Source organism: Haliotis rufescens, unplaced genomic scaffold, assembly GCF_023055435.1.
Source record: "Haliotis rufescens isolate VD_foot unplaced genomic scaffold, xgHalRufe1.0.p SCAF_528, whole genome shotgun sequence".
NCBI classification, from domain to species: Eukaryota; Metazoa; Mollusca; class Gastropoda; order Lepetellida; family Haliotidae; genus Haliotis; species Haliotis rufescens.
Genome location: NW_025964255.1, coordinates 1 through 20,951, shown reverse-complemented (window position 1 = coordinate 20,951; position 20,951 = coordinate 1). Strand labels below are relative to the sequence as shown.

The 20,951-nt window shown below is 39.9% G+C and overlaps 1 protein-coding gene across 1 annotated transcript; it reads right to left on the bottom strand.

The window, feature by feature from the left end:
- Positions 1 to 2,012: 2,012 nt before the first annotated feature.
- LOC125374151 (mitochondrial import receptor subunit TOM40 homolog 1-like) lies at positions 2,013 to 12,152 on the bottom strand. The gene is made up of 3 exons (XM_048384969.1): positions 11,985 to 12,152; positions 5,680 to 5,865; positions 2,013 to 2,657 (listed from the first exon to the last, which is right to left on the bottom strand). The coding sequence occupies exons 1-3, from the start codon at positions 12,130 to 12,132 to the stop codon at positions 2,518 to 2,520; spliced, it is 474 nt and encodes a 157-aa protein (XP_048240926.1). The 5' UTR covers positions 12,133 to 12,152; the 3' UTR covers positions 2,013 to 2,517.
- Positions 12,153 to 20,951: the final 8,799 nt, after the last annotated feature.

Genomic DNA, 20,951 nt, shown 5'->3' with positions numbered 1-20,951 from the left:
ACACCGCACCACTCAATTACTACAACAGATGGATATTCGTTATATCAGAGATTTATCCAGGATTCCAAACTACATGCTCTTGTCAGCCAATTTGGGAAACAAAAAATTAATATTTAAATAGTAATGATAATAAATACAATCTCCATTTTGTTAAAAATTGGGACTATTTCAGAGGTTTTTAACATAGCGTTTTACCATTGCATTCAATGCAATTATGTAAAACCGAATTAAATCCTTTTCCTCTTCTTTGGTCCTGTTATCTGTCATTAGTGATATATATGTCGCCCCAAGAAGCCGTAACATTGGTTTTAAGAATAACAATGAATGGAATATTCTAAATTCCAATTTGGGAATTTTTACTGACATTTGCTGAAGACGATACAATGAAGAATATTGTTCAAATAGATGCAATTCAAATATGTAGGAACACAAACATTTCAGTGAGTGAGTATGGTTTTGCGCCGCTTTTAGCAATATTCCAGCAATATCACGACAGAGGACACCAGAAATGGCCTTCACACATAGTACCCATGTCGGGAATCTAACCCGGGTCTTCGGCATGACGAGGATGCTTTAACCACATGGCTACCTGACCCCCCCACAAACATTTCAGATTGTTCATGTAGAAGAATCATATTTCAATATTCACCCAAAATGGTTTGAACCTTGCATAACAAAACCAAGGGATAGACAGACCACTTCCCTGATGCACATCTAACAACTATACACAAACCAGAAACAATGATCCTGCTTATATCACGAAATGAGTGAGTGAGTGAGTATGGTTTTACGCTGCTTTTAGCAATATTCCAGCAATATCACGGCGGGGGACACCAGAAATGGGCTTCACACATTGTACCCAATTCGGTTATCGAACCCGGGTCTTCTCCGTGACGAGCGAACGCTTTAACCACCAGGCTACCCAACCGCCCCTATCCCAAAATGAAATATTTACAAATATTTATCAGTGGCAGTCAGACATTTATTTGCAACAAAAGTTTCATAAGTTTCATTGCATGCAACAAATAAAAACAGAAGAAATCTCTAACATCTCTGAAGCAAAAAGCTTGTTTCTGTTTCAATTTGCTTCCACTGACATATCTATAAAAACAGGACAGTTAACTCATTGTTTCAAATTAATAATGAAAGTCAAAAGGTCATTGTCACAGGGGTGTGGAAAATCAATGCCCAACATGCCCAACTCGCCAGACATGCCCGACTCGCCAGACATGCCCGACTCGCCAGACATGCCCGACTCGTCAAACATGCCAGACTCGCCAAACATGCCAGACTCGCCAAACATGCCAGACTCGCCAAACATGCCAGACTCGCCAGACATGTAAAATAGCCTGACAAACAGAAATGCTAGCTGCACTTGTCCGCGCACAGCCATAAAATGTAGCAGACCTTGTGTCAATTTTGATAACATTTTCTAAACAAGTACTAAACATAGCTTTGAAAAAGTGTAAACATCGCAAGTATTACCAATCCAACCGACGGCTGTGCATTGTTTACTTCCTTCCGACATTGATCATGTGTCAGGACACACACTCTGATTGGCTTATCAGAGTACCATGTAACCAACTGGGCAGCTTGTAAGACGTCATGGCACATCACACTGTCTGCTCAAAATGTACGGTTTTCGTTTTGTATTCTTCATGTTCGGAAAACAGGAGATATGAAAACTGATCAGAACCAATATTGAAAGAAAAACCGCAGACACTAAATTCACAGATTTTTGGATTGGAAATCCACTTTTGGTCAATAATCTGGATATGTGATTACCGTATTCGACGTAATAAGCGCCCGCAGCCATATTTGCTAATATACTGGCTAGTGAACAATCCCAATGAGAACCCCTTCCAATTGATCAATGTACACAAGACCGATTTATTTGTGTATAATACACACTCGTGTGTTATATGCACCCTTAACTATGGGCAATTAAATTCTGGAAAATATATCTGTCATGTATAATACACACAGATTTTTCTTTTGTATCATTTCAGGCTGCCAGCATAAACCACAAAATTTACAATATTTCAACTCTGTTTTTTTCTCTCACCAAAATTATATTCTAATAAGAGACCCCAATTTCTAATTTTGAGAGCGCCCTGGGCGCTTATTATGACGAATACGGTATCCCTGGACAAGTTCACAATCTTGAAATTTCCACTCCCCTGGTCTCATTTCTAATGCTATTAGATTATGACGTGGGGTCCGAAGACTCAAGTGCCACAAAAGTGAACCTCAAGGATCCAAGGAGCCCCTTAATTACGCACTCTGTAACAATTCCAATTGATCTGAACCATCAACAAATGCCTTGCTGCTTCTCCCGTGATCTTCGAGTCACACAAAATGCTATTTTCCTAACAAGCATGAATATGTGTTCTAGTTAAGTCCACCCTGAGGAGTAAATGCACATGAATACAGTACTGTCCTTCACACATCACACATTCAGCTGATGACTAACACACTTCATATTTATTAGTTGTCATCCAAACAGTATCTACAACGTCAACCCACGATGAGGCCAACGCCGAACCTAAACTGTGACTTCACGTGGTTGGCATAGCCGCTCAGTGCAAATGTGAAGGGGAAAGGCAGGAGTTTCTTCTCCAGAACAGCTCCTATACACCAGTTAGTGTCAAACTGACCTGAAATATACAACACATGTATTATCCACAGGGTGAGTGAGTGAGTGAGTGAGTGAGTGAGTGAGTGAGCGAGTGAGTGAGTGAGTGAGGTTTTATGCCGCTTTTAGCAATATTCCAGCAATATCACAGCGGGGGACACCAGAAAAATGGGCTTCACACATTGTACCCATGTCGGGAATCGAACCCGGGTCTTTGGCGTGGCGAGCGAACGCTTTAACCACAAGGCTACCCGACCGACCCGAGTGAGTGAGTGAGTGAGTGAGTGAGTGAGTGAGTGAGTGAGTGAGTGAGTGAGTGAGTGAGTGAGTGAGTGAGTTGGGTTTAACGCCGCTTTTAACAGTATTTCAGTTATATCGCGGCGTGTCAGATTAATGTGGAAAAGGAAAGCCTGAAGTGATGCAGGTCTCTGACGTTTACCACTTCGGTGAAACCCACGAGCACGGGTATGGTGCTGACAAACCTAGAAACAACCTTTAGTTTTTACATTTTTAATCTAGAATACATCAAAGTATGTTTTAAAGCCTAGTCGCCAGTTTGAAACTAGTGTCGTAAAGCTTGAGAAAGCTGCCTTCTGATTGGCCAATGTCGATTTAACTCTTTCAACACCAGTCAACCAGAAGTGTTTACTGCTGGGACACCGAGTTCCCAGAGGCTCTTGTGTGATAGATGAAGCCAACATTTATCAAAGAAAATACCTGCTTGTAAAATATATTTGCTACTACATGTTATACACCATTTGAAAGGTCTGATCCTATGGTTTTTAAATATGAAAGTTATATTTTTCACATTATTTAAAATAATGCCTTTACAACTTAATTAAATTCGTTGTAAATAAAATATGTACGCTAACACGTTGTTAACATCCAGATTAAGGACCAAGGAAGCGAAAACTTGAAGAAATACCCCCGTTTTCGAGGTTTCGTATGAATAACACGTTCGTCGAAGAATGGCATAATATGACACATTGCTGGAAAGCTTATTCCTTCATCTACACGCTCGTAACATCGACTGGTTTTTTTCCGTAGTTAAAACAAGCGATTTCATTGGATTAAAATTGGTTTCTAATGACGCTTTCTTGCTGAAATCTGCTACAAGTTTCGTGATTGGTCAATTCTGAGCATGTGACCTAAGGCAGCCAATCAAATTACAGGTGTGATACCAAGCTCTTGTTCGATAAATTACAGAAGAATTTTGTTAAATCGTGTTATTCTGAACGTTTTGAGCAGGAAATCACGATACATATTAAAAATATGGAACTTCGTGAATGTATCGTGCTAGGTTACGAGCTGTGACAAAGATTTTTCATGCATTTATTTTTGCATTAAACATCGTGTCCGAGCCGAGAATTCAAGGCGACGAAAGCCGAGATGTCATTTGACTTACATTACATGCGATCGCACGAAAAGATGAAAATAATAACTTAGATGTAAGTTTGATTACTTTTAGATATATTTTTGTTGATTTTATATATTACTTTGTATAATATATTTAAAGATTTGTTTAAAACGTCTTTATTTTCCTCTTTGACGTGTTCGATGTGGACCCGTTGTCGAAATGTGTGTCCGAGAATTTTATTTTCAATAACATCGCGGGAAATAGTGAATATTTTTTTAATTTAACGATAAAAAATGTTAAATTGAAATGGAATATGTATTTAAGACATTGTGAAATGTGATAGATTTAATAAATGAATGATATTACAGGTAGGTCCATAAAAATATAGTACTATTTTGACGTGACTACGGCTTGGCCGGATAACCGGCCTGCGGTGTCTGGGGACTCGATGCTTCTTGGCCGGATAACCGGCCTACGGTGTTGAAAGAGTTAATGTCAGTCATTTCACTGGTCGGTCAAAATTTGCGAAAGGTCGTTCTGAAGTGACCCTTAAGGGGATGTCCTCAGGTCTTTGTTTAGTTGTAGCAAGAAATAAGATCTGATTTCAATGAGATTGAAAATGATGGTATTTGGTTTTATTGTTGATTATTTGCCAATTCCCTGTTCATTCATGATTTCTTTCAGTATTGTTTATCAGTTGATTGCTCCTACCTTTAAACACTTCAGTGAGTTGGGTTTTATGTCGCTTTGAGTGAGTGAGTATGGTTTTACGCCGCTTTTAGCAATATTCCAGCAATATCACGGCGGGGGACACCAGAAATGGGCTTCACACATTGTACCCATGTCGGGAATCGAACCCATGTCTTCGGCGTGACGAGCGAACGCTTTAACCACTAGGCTACCCGACCACCCCTATGTCGCTTTGAAAAATATTCCTGATACATCATGTAGAGGTGGAACGATACAGCAAGGTCACAATACAATATCTATCATGATACATGGGTCACGATATGATACGTATCGCGATACGCATATTTATGTCAAATGGTGTGGAAACTTCTTACTGTAAATATTTCAGAGCTGGTTCAAAAGCAAAAACTAGCTGTAAAACACATGTTCGTTGCGACTTTTTTAAATAGTAAAATTGAAACTCTAATTTCAACACATTTGTGACATTTGACTGACAAAAACTCTTGTATCAATACAGAAAAAGAAATATCGTATATCATATATCGTTTCGTCGCATGTAAATTCATGAAGCACCAGTGCACAGATGTATCGTTTCACCTTAATATCATGGCGTGTCAGCTAAATGTGGAAGGAATGCTGTTTATAGTGAGTGAGTTGGGTATAACGCTGCTTTTAACAGTATTCCAGTTATATCGCGGCGTGTCAGCTTAATGTGTGAGGAAAGACCGAAGTGATGCAGGTCTTAGACGTTTACCACTTCGGTGAAACCCATGAGCACGGGTATGGTGCTGACAAACCTAGAAACATAATCGGGGCATACCGTGATTCGAACCCATAATCATAGGTTTCAGGCGTGCCCAAGGGACGCAACTCTGCACAGTGAATCACAGCACCTGAGACGACAGGGCCACCCATGTCCCCGATTGCTGTTTATAAAATTTAGGGCAAATAATAAGGCAAACTTTCATCACACAAGAAAATGAATCAATCCACTTACCTCTGAACAGAACATTAGCAGTGGGTATTTCTATTTGATATCCTACAGTTGCCACACTTTCTTGCATCCTTAAACTGGTTTCTAACTCCGCTCCTACTTGTAGCGTTTCGTTAATTTTCTGGTAGTAGCAAGCGTGGAGATTCCCTGCTAACGGACTAACGTTTGCACTTAATGCCCATTGGTCACCTGCAATAAACACAGTATCATTGGTTACGTAGGACTTCATAAGAAAATCACAGTGAGGCAGTGAAGTTACTGGTAAGTGCCATATCAAAATAGCCCACAGGGTAATTTTTTCCATAGCTCGCCAGAAATTAAAAGTGGTAGTCCACATGGAAATGTCTTGTGTCCTGCTGTATTGTAACAGTCTTGGACTAGTGGTGTTTGTTGTTTAACGCCACACTCAGCAATATTCCGGCTATATGACAGGGGTCTGTAAATAATCAAATCTGGGCCAGACAATCTAGTGATGGATATCATGAGCTTCAATCTATGCTCTTGTTATACGATGACCACCCGATCCTGTTCGTCGCCTCATACGGCAAGCATGGGTGCTGAAGACCTTTCCTAACCCGGATCTTCACAGGGCTCGTGAACTAGCAGACAGTAAATAATCAAGGCCCGAGCAGGCAGTGGCTGAAATCGTGAGCAATGATCTACTTTGACAGGCAATGATTTGGTTGGTTGGTTGGTTTGTTGTTTGACGCTGCACTCAGCAATATTCCAGCTATATGACGGCGGTCTGTAAATAATAGAGTCTGGACCAGACAATATAGTGATTAATATCATGAGCATTGATCCACGCAATTGGGATCGATGACATGCATCAACAAAGTCAGCGAGCCTGACCACCTGATCCCGTTATTCGCCTTACCAATTCAGGTGGAGAGTGGATAATAATCAGGTGATAAATCTGGTTATACAAACTCAAGATGTCATCAAGTTAGGTGACAGAAATGTCAACACTGACCCACTGCCTAAGACTTGATAGTTAATATGGCATCTGTGAAAGAAACTATATTCACTATTCAAAACACAGCTTGCCTCAGATGCTTTGGCCTTTTTATGTTCTTACATGTTTCATATTTTTATTATGCCACCCCTTCATAAATGGTATTTGATAATCCTGTTCATCTGCCTGCAGTTGAAAATATTAATGAACAATCTAAAGATGTCATCAAGTTAGGTGACAGAAATGTCAACACTGACCCACTGCCTAAGACTTGATAGTTAATATGGCATCTGTGAAAGAAACTATATTCACTATTCAAAACACAGCTTGCCTCAGATGCTTTGGCCTTTTTATGTTCTTACATGTTTCATATTTTTATTATGCCACCCCTTCATAAATGGTATTTGATAATCCTGTTCATCTGCCTGCAGTTGAAAATATTAATGAACAATCTAAAGATGTCATCAAGTTAGGTGACAGAAATGTCAACACTGACCCACTGCCTAAGACTTGATAGTTAATATGGCATCTGTGAAAGAAACTATATTCACTATTCAAAACACAGCTTGCCTCAGATGCTTTGGCCTTTTTATGTTCTTACATGTTTTATATTTTTATTATGCCACCCCTTCATAAACGGTATTTGATAATCCTGTTCATCTGCCTGCAGTTGAAAATATTAATGAACAATCTAAAGATGTCATCAAGTTAGGTGACAGAAATGTCAACACTGACCCACTGCCTAAGACTTGGTAGTTTTTATAGCATCCGTGAAAAAAAACTATATTCACTATTCGAAACACAGTTTGCCTCAGATGCATATAAAAAAGAAAGAAAACATATTTCAAATGACCCTACAAACAAAGATGCTTGCTGTGGACATAGTTATGATGAGAACTGCCAAATCCTACCTCGTCCTTTATGGAGTACCATATTCGACTTAATAAGCGCCCTGCTCCAATAAGCGTCCACGGCGATATTCTCTAATACATTGGCCTTTGAACAATCCCAATTAGCACCCCTTCTGACTGATCAATGTACACAAGACTTATTTCTTCATGTATAATACACACTCGTATGTTATAGTGTTATATGCACCCTTAATTATGGGCAATCAAATTCTGGAAAATATATCTGTCGTGTATAATACACACATACCTTTCTTTTGTATCATTTCAGGCTGTCAGCATAAACCACGAAGTTTACGATCTTTCAACTCTGTTTTTTCCTCTCACCAAAATCATTTCTAATAAGAGCCCCATATTTCTGATTTTGAGAGCGCCCCAGGCGCATATTACGTCGAATACGGTATGCCTATGAACCTATGCCTTGTGGTATCCTGATCCATGTTACACGTTTTATGAGTATCCGGTAATTTATGATAGGTGACAGATATGTCAACAAGTGGTATTCTGATCTAAGTTACAGGTCTTATAATAATCCTGTTCATTTTCATGTGGTTGAAAATATTAATTTCTTTATTTGTTTGTTGTTTAACGCTGAACTCAGCAAAATTTCATTTCAAGCCATATGATGGCGGTCTGCAAATAATCAAGTTTGGACCAGACAATCCAGTGATTGACTTGAGCATCAATCTGAACAACCAAGTCTGCTAGCCTGACCAACCGATCCCGTTTGTCGCCTCTTACGACAAGCACAGTCGCCTCTTACGACAAGAATCGGATGCGAAAGACCTAATCTAACTCAAATCTTCACAGGTGAAAATATTAATACAATCTGAAGATGTCATCAAGTTAGGTGACAGAAATGTCAACACTGACCCACTGCCTAAGACTTGATAGTTAATATTGCATCTGTGAAAGAAACTATATTCACTTTTCAAAACACAGCTTGCCTCAGATGCTTTGGCCTTTTTATGTTCTTACATGTTGTATATTTCTATTATGCCACCCCTGCATAAATGGTATTTGATAATCCTGTTCATCTGCCTGCAGTTGAAAATATTAATGAACAATCTGAAGATGTCATCAAGTTAGGTGACAGAAATGTCAACACTGACCCACTGCCTAAGACTTGATAGGTATTATAGCATCCGTGAAAGAAACTATATTCACTTTTCAAAACACAGCTTGCCTCAGATGCACAATTGTTTTGTTTTTTTATTCATTTTTTCATTCCAAAGAATTACAAACAAAGTGCCCTTTGAAAGGTAAATGGTGAAAATCCCCATGTTAAATTTTTTTTCTTCTTATTTTCCTAAATTCAGAGGTATTTTAACGTTGAATTTAAACAACACTGCACTGAATGAAAATAATGTTAAACAAAGCACATCAAGTCTCTCTCTTCATTGGTCCTGTTATCAGTGAATACAAGTCACCTCCAAAAAGCCACAACATCACCTATAACCCTTTGAACATGAATAGAAGTACAAATTCCAATCTGGGTCATTACCAACATTTGCTCAGACATGAGGGTCGAATATTGGCTACTGAGGAGGTCCAGATGAAGTCCTGCTGGAGTTCTACAATTTTAAAGAGTGAGGTACTGCAACCTATTCTGACCTTGAAATGAGTGACCTTCATGTTAAAGTAATGATGACTGATTATTATCAAGTTAGGTGACAGAAATGTCAACACTGACCCACTGCCTAAGACTTGATAGTTAATATAGCATCCGTGAAAGAAACTATATTCACTATTCAAAACACAGCTTGCCTCAGATGCTTTGGCCTTTTTATGTTCTAGTTATTTAATTAGTCAATATTCTATCATCATGGGAACAACAGCAGTATCAAGGAATCAATATTGATTTGTTGGAGTGAATTTTGACAGCAGGAAAGCCGACTTAGGCAAGAGTGACAAATAAAGTTGTTGTACAGCATCAGCAATGTTCCATCCCTTGTATGACATTGGACAAGATGAACTGCAACTATTGAAACGGACATCAATAAAATCACTACAGCCTCCTTACATTACCCCCACACAATATTCAAGTTCAAAATCTAATACAAACAATACCTCAAGTGTCATCAAGTTAGGTGACAGAAATGTCAACACTGACCCACTGCCTAAGACTTGATAGTTAATATTGCATCTGTGAAAGAAGCTATGTTCACTATTCAAAACACAGCTTGCCTCAGATGCAATGTAACAGAATCTAACACATTTTCTTGTGTTGAAATGTCAAATAATGAATTGAAGCAAACTGCAATGAACAACAAGAGTTTGCCACTAATGTGGCTATATATCCCCCGCCCCTGTTGCAGAATTTATGACATAATTAAATCTTAACAAACCCTAACCTCTTTTAACCAAGGTGGAACTTGTCATGGAAAGTGTAAAAAAAAGATGAGTTTGGAACCTAAGTCCATCTTGTTGTCATGGAAACGTGAAAAATATAAATTTATAAAATTTCTCAGTAGCAAAAGGCACCAGTTCAGCATGTACCTGACAGACCTGCAAAGTTTGATGAAAAATATTAAACGGTTTATGAGTTATGCTCCGGAAACGAAACCCTACCCTCACAGAACCTAAGTCCATCTTGTTGCCATGGAAACGTAAAAAAATAAACATTTCTAAAATTTCAAAATAGCAAAAGGCACCAGTTCAGCATGTACTTGATAGACCTGCAAAGTTTTATTAAAAAATATTGAACGGTTTCTGAGTTATGCCCTGGAAACGAAACGTGACGGACGGACGGACGGACGAACGAACAGACTGAAGGAGCCCGTTTCTATATCCCCAGCCAACTTTGTTGGGCGGGGGATAATGAACAAGCTATGAAAGCTCATAAATACTGAGCCATTAATCTTAGTTTAAGCCACATCACTGATCAGTATTTCAGCCGTATCCCAGAAGGCTATCACAAACCAGTGATTGATGCTATGAGCAACATCCCGTGATGTCGGGGTACGAGGACACACAATCAACAGAGTCACCAAGTCTGACCACCCAGTCCATGGCGTTGCCTCTCATGAAAAGCATAATAATAATAACCAACCAATACTCTCAAACATGATTCATCAAACAATACTTCAAGTGTCATCAAGTTAGGTGACAGAAATGTCAACAGTGACCCACTGCCTAAGACTTGACACTTAATATAGCATCTGTGAAAAAAACTATATTCACTTTTCAAAACACAGCTTGCCTCAGATGCATACATGGTAAAGAATTCACATATTTCTTGTGTGCACGTCATGAACCTTACAACACTTGTAGTAACATTTAAGCTGATTATGAAAACAGCTATATTAGCAACTACTTTGATGTTTACAACACTCAGGATATTTCAGCTATATGACGACAGCCTGTAAATAATCAAGTCTGGACCAGACAATCCAGTGATTGATATCAGGAGCAATGCCCCCTGCCTTCAACTTGGGGAAATGGTAGAACAGGTGTTCGATCATGTGCAGGATTTGATAGACTTTCCATCATTTCAAAACACATCAGATTAAAAAATGCGTACTCTGAATATTCTTAACCAACCTATACTCTACAACCATGATTAATCAACCAATACTCTGCAACCATGATTAATCAACCAATACTCTACAACCATGATTAACCAACCAATACTCTACAACCTTGATTAACCAACCAATACTCTACAGCCTTGATTAACCAACCAATACTCTACAATCTTGATTAATCAACCAATACTCTACAAACCATGATTAATTAACCAATACTCTACAACATTGATTCATCAACCAATACTCTACAACATTGATTAATCAACCAATACTCTCTAACCAACACTAACCAACACTCTCTAACCAACACTAACCAATACTCTCTAACCAATACTCTCTAACCAATACTCTCTAACCAATACTCTCTAACCAATACTCTCTAACCAACACTCTCTAACCAACACTCTCTAACCAACACTAACCAATACTCTCTAACCAAGTCACCTGACCACCAGATCCATGGAGTTGCCTCGGAAGTGTGTTTTATTTTCTCCAAAACATATTCAACACAGAATTGAATCTAACGTCTAAAGATGTCTTCAAGTTAGGTGACTGTAGTGTCAACAATGACCCACTGCCTAAGACTTGATAGTTAATGTTGCACCTGGTGAAAAAAACTTTATTCATTTTCTAAATAAAGCTTGCCTCAGATGCAATCGAAAAGAACTAAACACATTTTCTTGTGTTCATGGAAAAAACAAGGGAGCTTGCTTTAACACTCATTATGAACAAGCTATGAAAGCCCATAAAAACTTAGCCATCATATTCACATTGAAACCACAACCGTATTCCAGCTACATCCCAGGAGGCAATCACAAACCAGTGATCGATGTCATGAGCAACATCCCATGATGTCGGGGTACATCACGCCGCTTTCAAAAGCAATGACGATTCTTCAATTGATTTGCAATTTACCCGTAAGTCTGGCTGCCAGTGACAATATGGAGATCTCCCTTCCAGGAACCTGCTGGCCGTATTGGTAGAGAAGCTCAGCACCCAGGTCCAACCTTGAGCTCACCCTCTGTAGGTACTGACCAACACAGATCCCTGAAACAAACAACATTCACATCAGCTTAATCAACATGGAAATGTCCATATAAGATCTTTAAGTGTCAGCAATACTCCAGCTGTATCAAGGCAGCACTCATGAAGATGGTTAGGTGTGCACTCATCTTCCCGAGGCAAGTGAGTTACCATATTCGACGTAATAAGCGCCCTGCTCTAATAAGCGCCCACGGCGATATTTGCTAATATATTTGCTAGTGAACAATCCCAATTAGCACACCTTTGATCAATGTGCACAAGACTGATTTATTTGTGAATACTATGCACTCGTGTGTTATATGCACCCTTAATTATGGGCAATTAAATTCTGGAAAAATATATCTGTGGTACATAAAATTTCAGGCTGTCAGCATAAACCACGAAATTTAGCTTTCAACTTTTTCTCCAAAATAATATTCTAGTAAGAGCCCCCACTTTCTAATTTTGAGAGCGCCCTGGGCGCTTATTACGTAGAATACGGTTACTGAGTATAAAAGTCCAGTTTCCATCCTTGACAAACTAGGCTGGTATTATGGAGTTACATTTTGGCTGGACTAACGAGTCTATGCATAGTCCAATCAAAATCGCACACCGAAATCAAAATCCAGTTAGTAAAGTGTCATGAAGATTTCGGTCGACTGCAGGATTTGCAAAGCATGTGCACCGCTAACTCGTCAACAGATATTTTCTATATCTTTTCATGTTTTTAATCAAGGTGCTCATGTGATTTGTTGCACTTCGCGATGTAAGACTCGTTTTATCACAATATAGATCTTGATTATCGATCAGATCGTCTTGACTTGGCACCACCGTTTTGTTTAAAGCAAATGCAAGTGATACGAGAGCTTGAATCTGATTGGTCAATAGGAGAGGCATAGAAAGGAAATAACTCGTAATAGCAACTGGTGGCGCTACGATCGAGCCCAGGAATTCCAGCCTAACTCTCTTGCCTCGGGAAGATGGTGTGCACTTTGAAACAGCAAGAACTTTTTGATACATCTTCAAACTCCCCATGGAGCTGATAATCAAGTGCACAGACCGGGGTAAAAATGTAGTGCTTTGAGCGTATTAGGGTATTGATTTGGCATATAATAAACATGCACATTTTCAAAACACAGCTTGCCTCAGATGCTTTGTCCTTTTTATGTTCTTACATGTTGTATATTTTTATTATGCCACCCCTGCATAAGCGGTATTTGATAATCCTGTTCATCTGCCTGCAGTTGAAAATATTAATACAATCTAAAGATGTCATCAAGTTAGGTGACAGAAATGTCAACACTGACCCACTGCCTAAGACTTGATAGTTAATATTGCATCTGTGAAAGAAACTATATTCACTTTTCAAAACACAGCTTGCCTCAGATGCTTTGGCCTTTTTATGTTCTTACATGTTGTATATTTCTATTATGCCACCCCTGCATAAACGGTATTTGATAATCCTGTTCATCTGCCTGCAGTTGAAAATATTAATGAACAATCTAAATATGTCATCAAGTTAGGTGACAGAAATGTCAACACTGACCCACTGCCTAAGACTTGATAGTTAATATAGCATCTGTGAAAGAAACTATATTCACTTTTCAAAACACAGCTTGCCTCAGATGCTTTGCAATTTAATGTTCTAGTTATGTAATTAGTCAATATTCTATCAACATGGGAACAACAGCAGTATCAAGGAATCAATATTAATTTGTTGATAGTGAATTTTGACAGCAGGAAAGCCGACTTAGGCAAGAGTGACAAATAAAGTTGTTGTACAGCATCAGCAATGTTCCATCCCTTGTATGACATTGGACAAGATGAACTGCAACTATTGGCACAGACATCAATAAAATCACTACAGCCTCATTACATTACCCCCACACAATATCCAAGTTCTATCATTTAAAGTCTGCAGTTTGGGAAACACTTTCAGCTCTTGTATTAATATGACTAAGTGATATCCCAATCCATATTTCATACATTATATTTTATATCTTAAAATAATCATTCATTTGCCTGTGGCTGAAAACATTAATACAGATTGAATGTAAAGATGTCATCAAGTTAGGTGACAGAAATGTCAACACTGACCCACTGCCTAAGACTTGACAGTTAATATTGCATCTGTGAAAGAAACTATGCTCACTATTCAAAACACAGCTTGCCTCAGATGCTTTGGCCTTTTTATGTTCTTGTTCCATAAATTTATCAAGAGTGAGTGAGTGAGTGGTGAGGTGAAATGGAGTTTAACCTTGCGTTCAAGATTATTGCACTTATATAGCAACGTGCATGCACGCGTGTGTTGCTGCTTGTACTAGTCCGGACTGATGCCGATTTATAGTGCTAGCCCACTGAGATACCCTTCCGCAGTTTAACATGAATACCCCACTCAGACACAGTATACCGACTCCGTGCCGACCAGTCCTTGTTTTAGCCCCTTAATGCCGAGCGCCAGACAGGGTAACAACAAGTACCATCTTTTAACATCTTTTGGTATGACGCGGCTGGGGATCGAACCTCGAACCTTCTGCTCTCCGGGCGGACACTCTACCACAAGACCAAGGAGGCGGTCAGTGAGTGAGTGATTGAGGTCGGTTTAACGCCGCTTTTAACAGTTTTCCAGTTATATTGCAGCGTGTCAGCTTAATGTGGGAGGAAAGCCCGAAGTGATGCAGGTCTCCGATGTTAACCACTTCGGTGAAACCCATGAGCACAGGTATGGTGCTGACAAACCTAGAAACATAATCGGGGCGAACCAGGATTCGAACCCACAATCATAGGTTTCTGGCGTGCCCAAGGGACACGACTCTGCACAGCGAATTGCAGCGTCTTGGACAACTGGGCCACCCGTGCCCTGAATGAAACATATGCATAAAGTGAATAAGTACATCTCAGTTCTCACACAATAACCAGAAAATCTACTGAAGTGATGTGTTGCTTTTGTCTGTTCGTTGTTTAATGCCACACTTTATGACTTGGCAATATTCCAGCTTCATGACTGCAGTCAGTAAAGAATCGAATCTGGACCAGACAATCAAGTAATGGACGTCACGAGCATCAATCTATGCCACTGTGATGTGATGACATGCATCAACCAAGTCAGCAAGCCTGACCACCAGATACCGTTGGTTACCTCTTATGACAAGTATAGGTTGTTGAAGACCAATTCTAACCTGGATGTTCATGGGGGACAAGCATGGGTTGCTGAAGACCTATTCTAACCTGGATATTCATGGGGGACAAGCATGGGTTGCTGAAGACCTATTCTAACCTGGATATTCATGGGGGACAAGCATGGGTTGCTGAAGACCAATTCTAACCTGGATATTCATGGGGGACAAGCATGGGTTGCTGAAGACCAATTCTAACCTGGATCTTCATGGGGGACAAGCATGGGTTGCTGAAGACCTATTCTAACCTGGATCTTCATAGGGGACAAGCATGGGTTGCTGAAGACCAATTCTAACCTGGATCTTCATGGGGGACAAGCATGGGTTGCTGAAGACCAATTCTAACCTGGATCTTCATGGGGGACAAGCATGGGTTGCTGAAGACCAATTCTAACCTGGATCTTCATGGGGGACAAGCATGGGTTGCTGAAGACCTATTCTAACCTGGATCTTCATAGGGGACAAGCATGGGTTGCTGAAGACCAATTCTAACCTGGATCTTCATGGGGGACAAGCATGGGTTGCTGAAGACCAATTCTAACCTGGATCTTCATGGGGGACAAGCATGGGTTGCTGAAGACCAATTCTAACCTGGATCTTCATGGGGGACAAGCATGGGTTGCTGAAGACCAATTCAAACCTGGATCTTCATAGGGGACAAGCATGGGTTGCTGAAGACCAATTCTAACCTGGATGTTCATGGGGGACAAGCATGGGTTGCTGAAGACCAATTCAAACCTGGATCTTCATGGGGGACAAGCATGGGTTGCTGAAGACCAATTCAAACCTGGATCTTCATGGGGGACAAGCATGGGTTGCTGAAGACCAATTCAAACCTGGATCTTCATAGGGGACAAGCATGGGTTGCTGAAGACCTATTCTAACCTGGATCTTCAGGGGTAGAGAATGATGTTTCTAAATACAATTGGTCCTTTTAACATTGTGATGTCTGGGCAAGTGAGGCAAACTATGGGCAAATTTTCACATAAAGGGCCCATGTCAGAAAATTCCTTAACATTCCCCAAAATGATTGGGCTAAATCTTGCATTCCTGATTATTTGTCCTATTTAAAACTACATGCTGTTTCATTCGGATTCATCAATGTCGTCAAGAGCGAAACAGGCAATCAACGATGACTGGCTGAATTAGGCTTGACGTCTTCCTCTAGCATCGACAAACAGTCTGTATTCAAATCAGTCAAACCCAGTTTGTTCCTGATGCTGCAGTGATAATTACCTCGTCTCAGGGTTCATAGTTTTGAACAAGATGGAAGCCCAAAACAGTTTCGTCTTAAAGTTAGTCAGGGGCACCTACTGAAGCAGGACACTTATTGCAGCAAATACAGTAAGTGTCCGTTTAAGAAAATCTTCTACCTTGAAAACAGGGCCCTGAATCTTATAGGATCAGCAAGTCAACAACAAAATGCTGTTGCGTCATCAAGTATTATCTTAGGGGTCAATTTAACTGCTGGCCCATTGGCCCGTGGCAAGTTAAAATTACAAAAGGCTTGCTGAAACGTAAAGTAGATGGTCCGTCTGGCTAGTCAAAATTTCCCCCCTTCTCCATGTATGTTTGATTTTTTAATTGGACCATCTTGGTAGAATGACAACAGGACGCCATTTTGTAATTTTGGGTACAACAACGTCCTAATTTGCTCATAAATCACCATGAATTGAGGAAAATGGAAGTCAAGATTTATTCTCAGAGTGCAGGAAAAAAACTCTCAGGGATGAGTTCTCAAACTTTCAGAGCCCTGCTAGGTGGCTACACGACTTCAGGTTCGGCCACTTTGCGGCCTCCACCCTATAGTTATAGGCCAAACAGTTTGGAGAAGGGCCAGCAACTTATGAAAGGAGCAAGCACTGCTGGCAACAGACAAATTTGTTGTTAAGTCTAACCCTATTATCTGGGATGCCACTTAACCTGAAACGTCTACTAATCCATACAAAAACAACAACACATAAGATACCCCATTCCTCAACATTCCACAAAATGATTGGGCTAAATCTTGCATCCCTGATTATTTGTCCTATTTAAAACAACATGCTGTTTCATTCAGATTCATCAATGTCGTCAAGAGCGAAACAGGCAATCAATGATGACTGGCTGAATTAGGCTTGACGTCTTCCTCTAGCATCGACAAACAGTCTGTATTCAAATCAGTCAAACCCAGTTTGTTCATGATGCTGCAGTGATAATTACCTTGTCTCAGGGTTCATAGTTTTGAACAAGATGGAAGCCCAAAATAGTTTCGTCTTAAAGTTAGTCAGGGGCACCTACTGAAGCAGGACACTTATTGCAGCAAATACAGTAAGTGTCAGGAAGAGTAAATGTCTCCTACCTTGAAAACAGGGCCCTGAATCTAATAGGATCAGCAAGTCAACAACAAAATGCTGTTGCATCATCAAGTATTATCTTAGGGGTCAATTTAACTGCTGGCCAATTGGCCCGTGGCAAGTTAAAATTACAAAAGGCTTGCTGAAACGTAAAGTAGATGGTCCGTCTGGCTAGTCAAAATTTCACCCCTTCTCCATGTATGTTTGATTTTTTTAATTGGATCATCTCGGTAGAATGACAACAGGTCGCCATATTGTAATGTTGTTTACAACATCTTAATTTGCTTATAAATCACCACGAATTGAGGCAAATGGAAGCCAAGATTTAATCTCAGAGTACAGGAAAAATAATCTTAGGGATGAGTTCTCAAATTTGCAGAGCCCTGCTAGGTGGCTACACAACTTCAGGTTCGGCCACTTTGCGGCCTCCACCATTTAGTTATAGGCCAGTCAGCTTGGAGAAGGGCCAGCAACTTATGAAAGGAGCAAGCCCTGCTGGCAACAGACAAATTTGTTGTTAAATCTAACCCTATTATCTGGGATGCCACTTAACCTGAAACGTTTACTAATCCATACAAAAACAACAACACATAAGATACCCCATTCCTCAACATTCCACAAAATGATTGGGCTAAATCTTGCATCCCTGATTATTTGTCCTATTTAAAACAACATGCTGTTTCATTCAGATTCATCAATGTCGTCAAGAGCGAAACAGGCAATCAACGATGACTGGCTGAATTAGGCTTGACGTCTTCCTCTAGCATCAACAAACAGTCTGTATTCAAATCAGTCAAACCCAGTTTGTTCATGATGCATGATGCTGTAGGTGTGACAATTTCCTGGTCTGAGGGTTGATTGGCTCCAGTTTTAGACAAGATGGCAGCCCCAACAAAACTACCTATCGTAACTCTGTAGTGTATCGTAGGCTTATGAATGTTGTAGCGCTATGCATGTTTTGTCGATTGGGGCCCAGTACTCCAGTTCTCAACCATTGGCTATTTACTCACATGAACTCATTTACATTGAATATAAATAGTTTTGAGAATATAACATATTTTACTTCCTTGGGTCCAGTCCAGGTAATTTTAGGTGAGGTGGTGAGGTGAAATTGGGTTTAACATCGCATCCAAGATTATTGCACTTATATAGCAAAGTACATGCACGTGTGTGTGTGTGTGTGTGTGTGTGTGTGTGTGTGTGTGTGTGTGTGTGTGTGTGTGTGTGTGTGTGTGTGTGTGTGTGTGTGTGTGTGTGTGTGTGTGTGTGTGTGTGTGTGTGTGTGTGTGTGTGTGTGTGTGTGTGTGTGTGTGTGTGTGTGTGTGTGTGTGTGTGTGTGTGTGTGTGTGTGTGTGTGTGTGTGTGTGTGTGTGTGTGTGTGTGTGTGTGTGTGTGTGTGTGTGTGTGTGTGTGTGTGTGTGTGTGTGTGTGTGTGTGTGTGTGTGTGTGTGTGTGTGTGTGTGTGTGTGTGTGTGTGTGTGTGTGTGTGTGTGTGTGTGTGTGTGTGTGTGTGTGTGTGTGTGTGTGTGTGTGTGTGTGTGTGTGTGTGTGTGTGTGTGTGTGTGTGTGTGTGTGTGTGTGTGTGTGTGTGTGTGTGTGTGTGTGTGTGTGTGTGTGTGTGTGTGTGTGTGTGTGTGTGTGTGTGTGTGTGTGTGTGTGTGTGTGTGTGTGTGTGTGTGTGTGTGTGTGTGTGTGTGTGTGTGTGTGTGTGTGTGTGTGTGTGTGTGTGTGTGTGTGTGTGTGTGTGTGTGTGTGTGTGGCTGCTTGTACTAGTCCGGACTGATGCCGTTTTATAGTGCTAGCTCACTGAGATACCATGCTGCAGTTTAACATGAATACCCCACTCAGACACAGTACATTGACTCCCAGCCGACCAGTCCTTGTTTTAGCCCCTTAATGCCGAGCGCCAGACAGTGTAACAACAAGTACCATTTTTTAACGTCTTTTGGTATGACGCAGCCGTGGATCAAAACCCTGGACCTTCCGCTCTCTGGGCAGACGCTCTACCACCAGACCACCAGACCACCAGACCACGGAGGCGGTCAGGTAATTTTAGGTAATCAGGTAATAATTCTGCTGTTTCAGGCAAATTCTAACACCAGAAGACAGAAAATGATATGTCAAAAGGTACAGTTTGAAAAGCGTACAGCAGTATACTGGTGTACCAGTAATGCAGTAATTTCACTGCTGTGTTACTATTCCTGCAATTGGGTTCTCAAATCTTTTCACAAGCAACTCAAAATGAAATGCGCAAAGCTGAATGTATTTGCATCATTGTAAATATTGAGTAAATGTTTCGAAATGTTCAATGTCATCAAGTTAGGTGACAGAAATGTCAACACTGACCCACTGCCTAAGACTTGATTTTAATATGGCATCTGGTGAAAAAACTATATTCACTATTCAAAACACAGCTTGCCTCAGATGCTTTGGCCTGTTCACGTTCTTTATATTTGTTTATTATGGTTTATCTGCATATTATGGTTTATCTGCATATCATTGTTTATCTGTTTATTATCGTTTATCTGTTTATTACCATTTATGTGTATTATGGTTTGGTTATTATCGTTGATCGGTTTATTATTGTTGATCTGTTTATTATTGTTGATCTGTTTATTATTGTTGATCTGTTTATTATTGTCTTTGTTTATTATTGTTTATCTGTTTATTGTCGTTGATCTGTTACTGTATTAACCCTAAGGGTACAATTACAAACAATCAGCCAGGTCACATAAGTGTAATTGTTATAGCATGACACCCATTTTATTTAGCTCAACAAGCCCAAGAAAACCTGCAAGGTGATTGTTATTTGGAAATAGAACTGTCATACAAAAAGAAAACTTTTGGGAAATACTTGATGTAAGATATGTCCATTTGATGATTAATGCCGCTAAAAAGTTGGATTATCAGAATTATCATTGATTGGAAGAAATATTAACATTTGTCGATATGAAAATTGTGTCATCGATAATACCTTACATAAACTATTGTGATGAAATAAAGTTTAGATTTACCATTTGTTTACCAAAACAGACTTGTTATTGTCAATAATGTTAATTGCTGCAGATGGAAAGTAACTGTTTTTGTTATATCTTAAATGTCCACAAAGTAATCCCTGAATAAATGTGCACCACATGATTTCTTTAGGATTTCTTTTTGCGTATTTGCTCTGATATTTATCGATAATTGATCAATTAGTCTATAATCTGTATTGATGGCAGCTCTTAATACCCAACCCAACAATATTTCCAGCTACCCGATGGCGGCCTGTACACAAAGAATTCTGCCCAGACAAATCGGTGACTTACATTATGAGCAAAGCATGTCACCTTGTACGACCTTGTACG

Excerpts from the sequence above, each read along its gene's own strand:
- LOC125374151 (XM_048384969.1), bottom strand. The coding sequence starts at position 12,132 with ATGTTGTTTGTTTCAGGGATCTGTGTTGGTCAGTACCTACAGAGGGTG. Across the intron at positions 5,866-11,984 it reads ACTGGCAGCCAGACTTACGG|GTGACCAATGGGCATTAAGT; the intron begins GTAAATTGCAAA and ends TGTTTATTGCAG. Across the intron at positions 2,658-5,679 it reads TGCTAATGTTCTGTTCAGAG|GTCAGTTTGACACTAACTGG; the intron begins GTAAGTGGATTG and ends TGTATATTTCAG.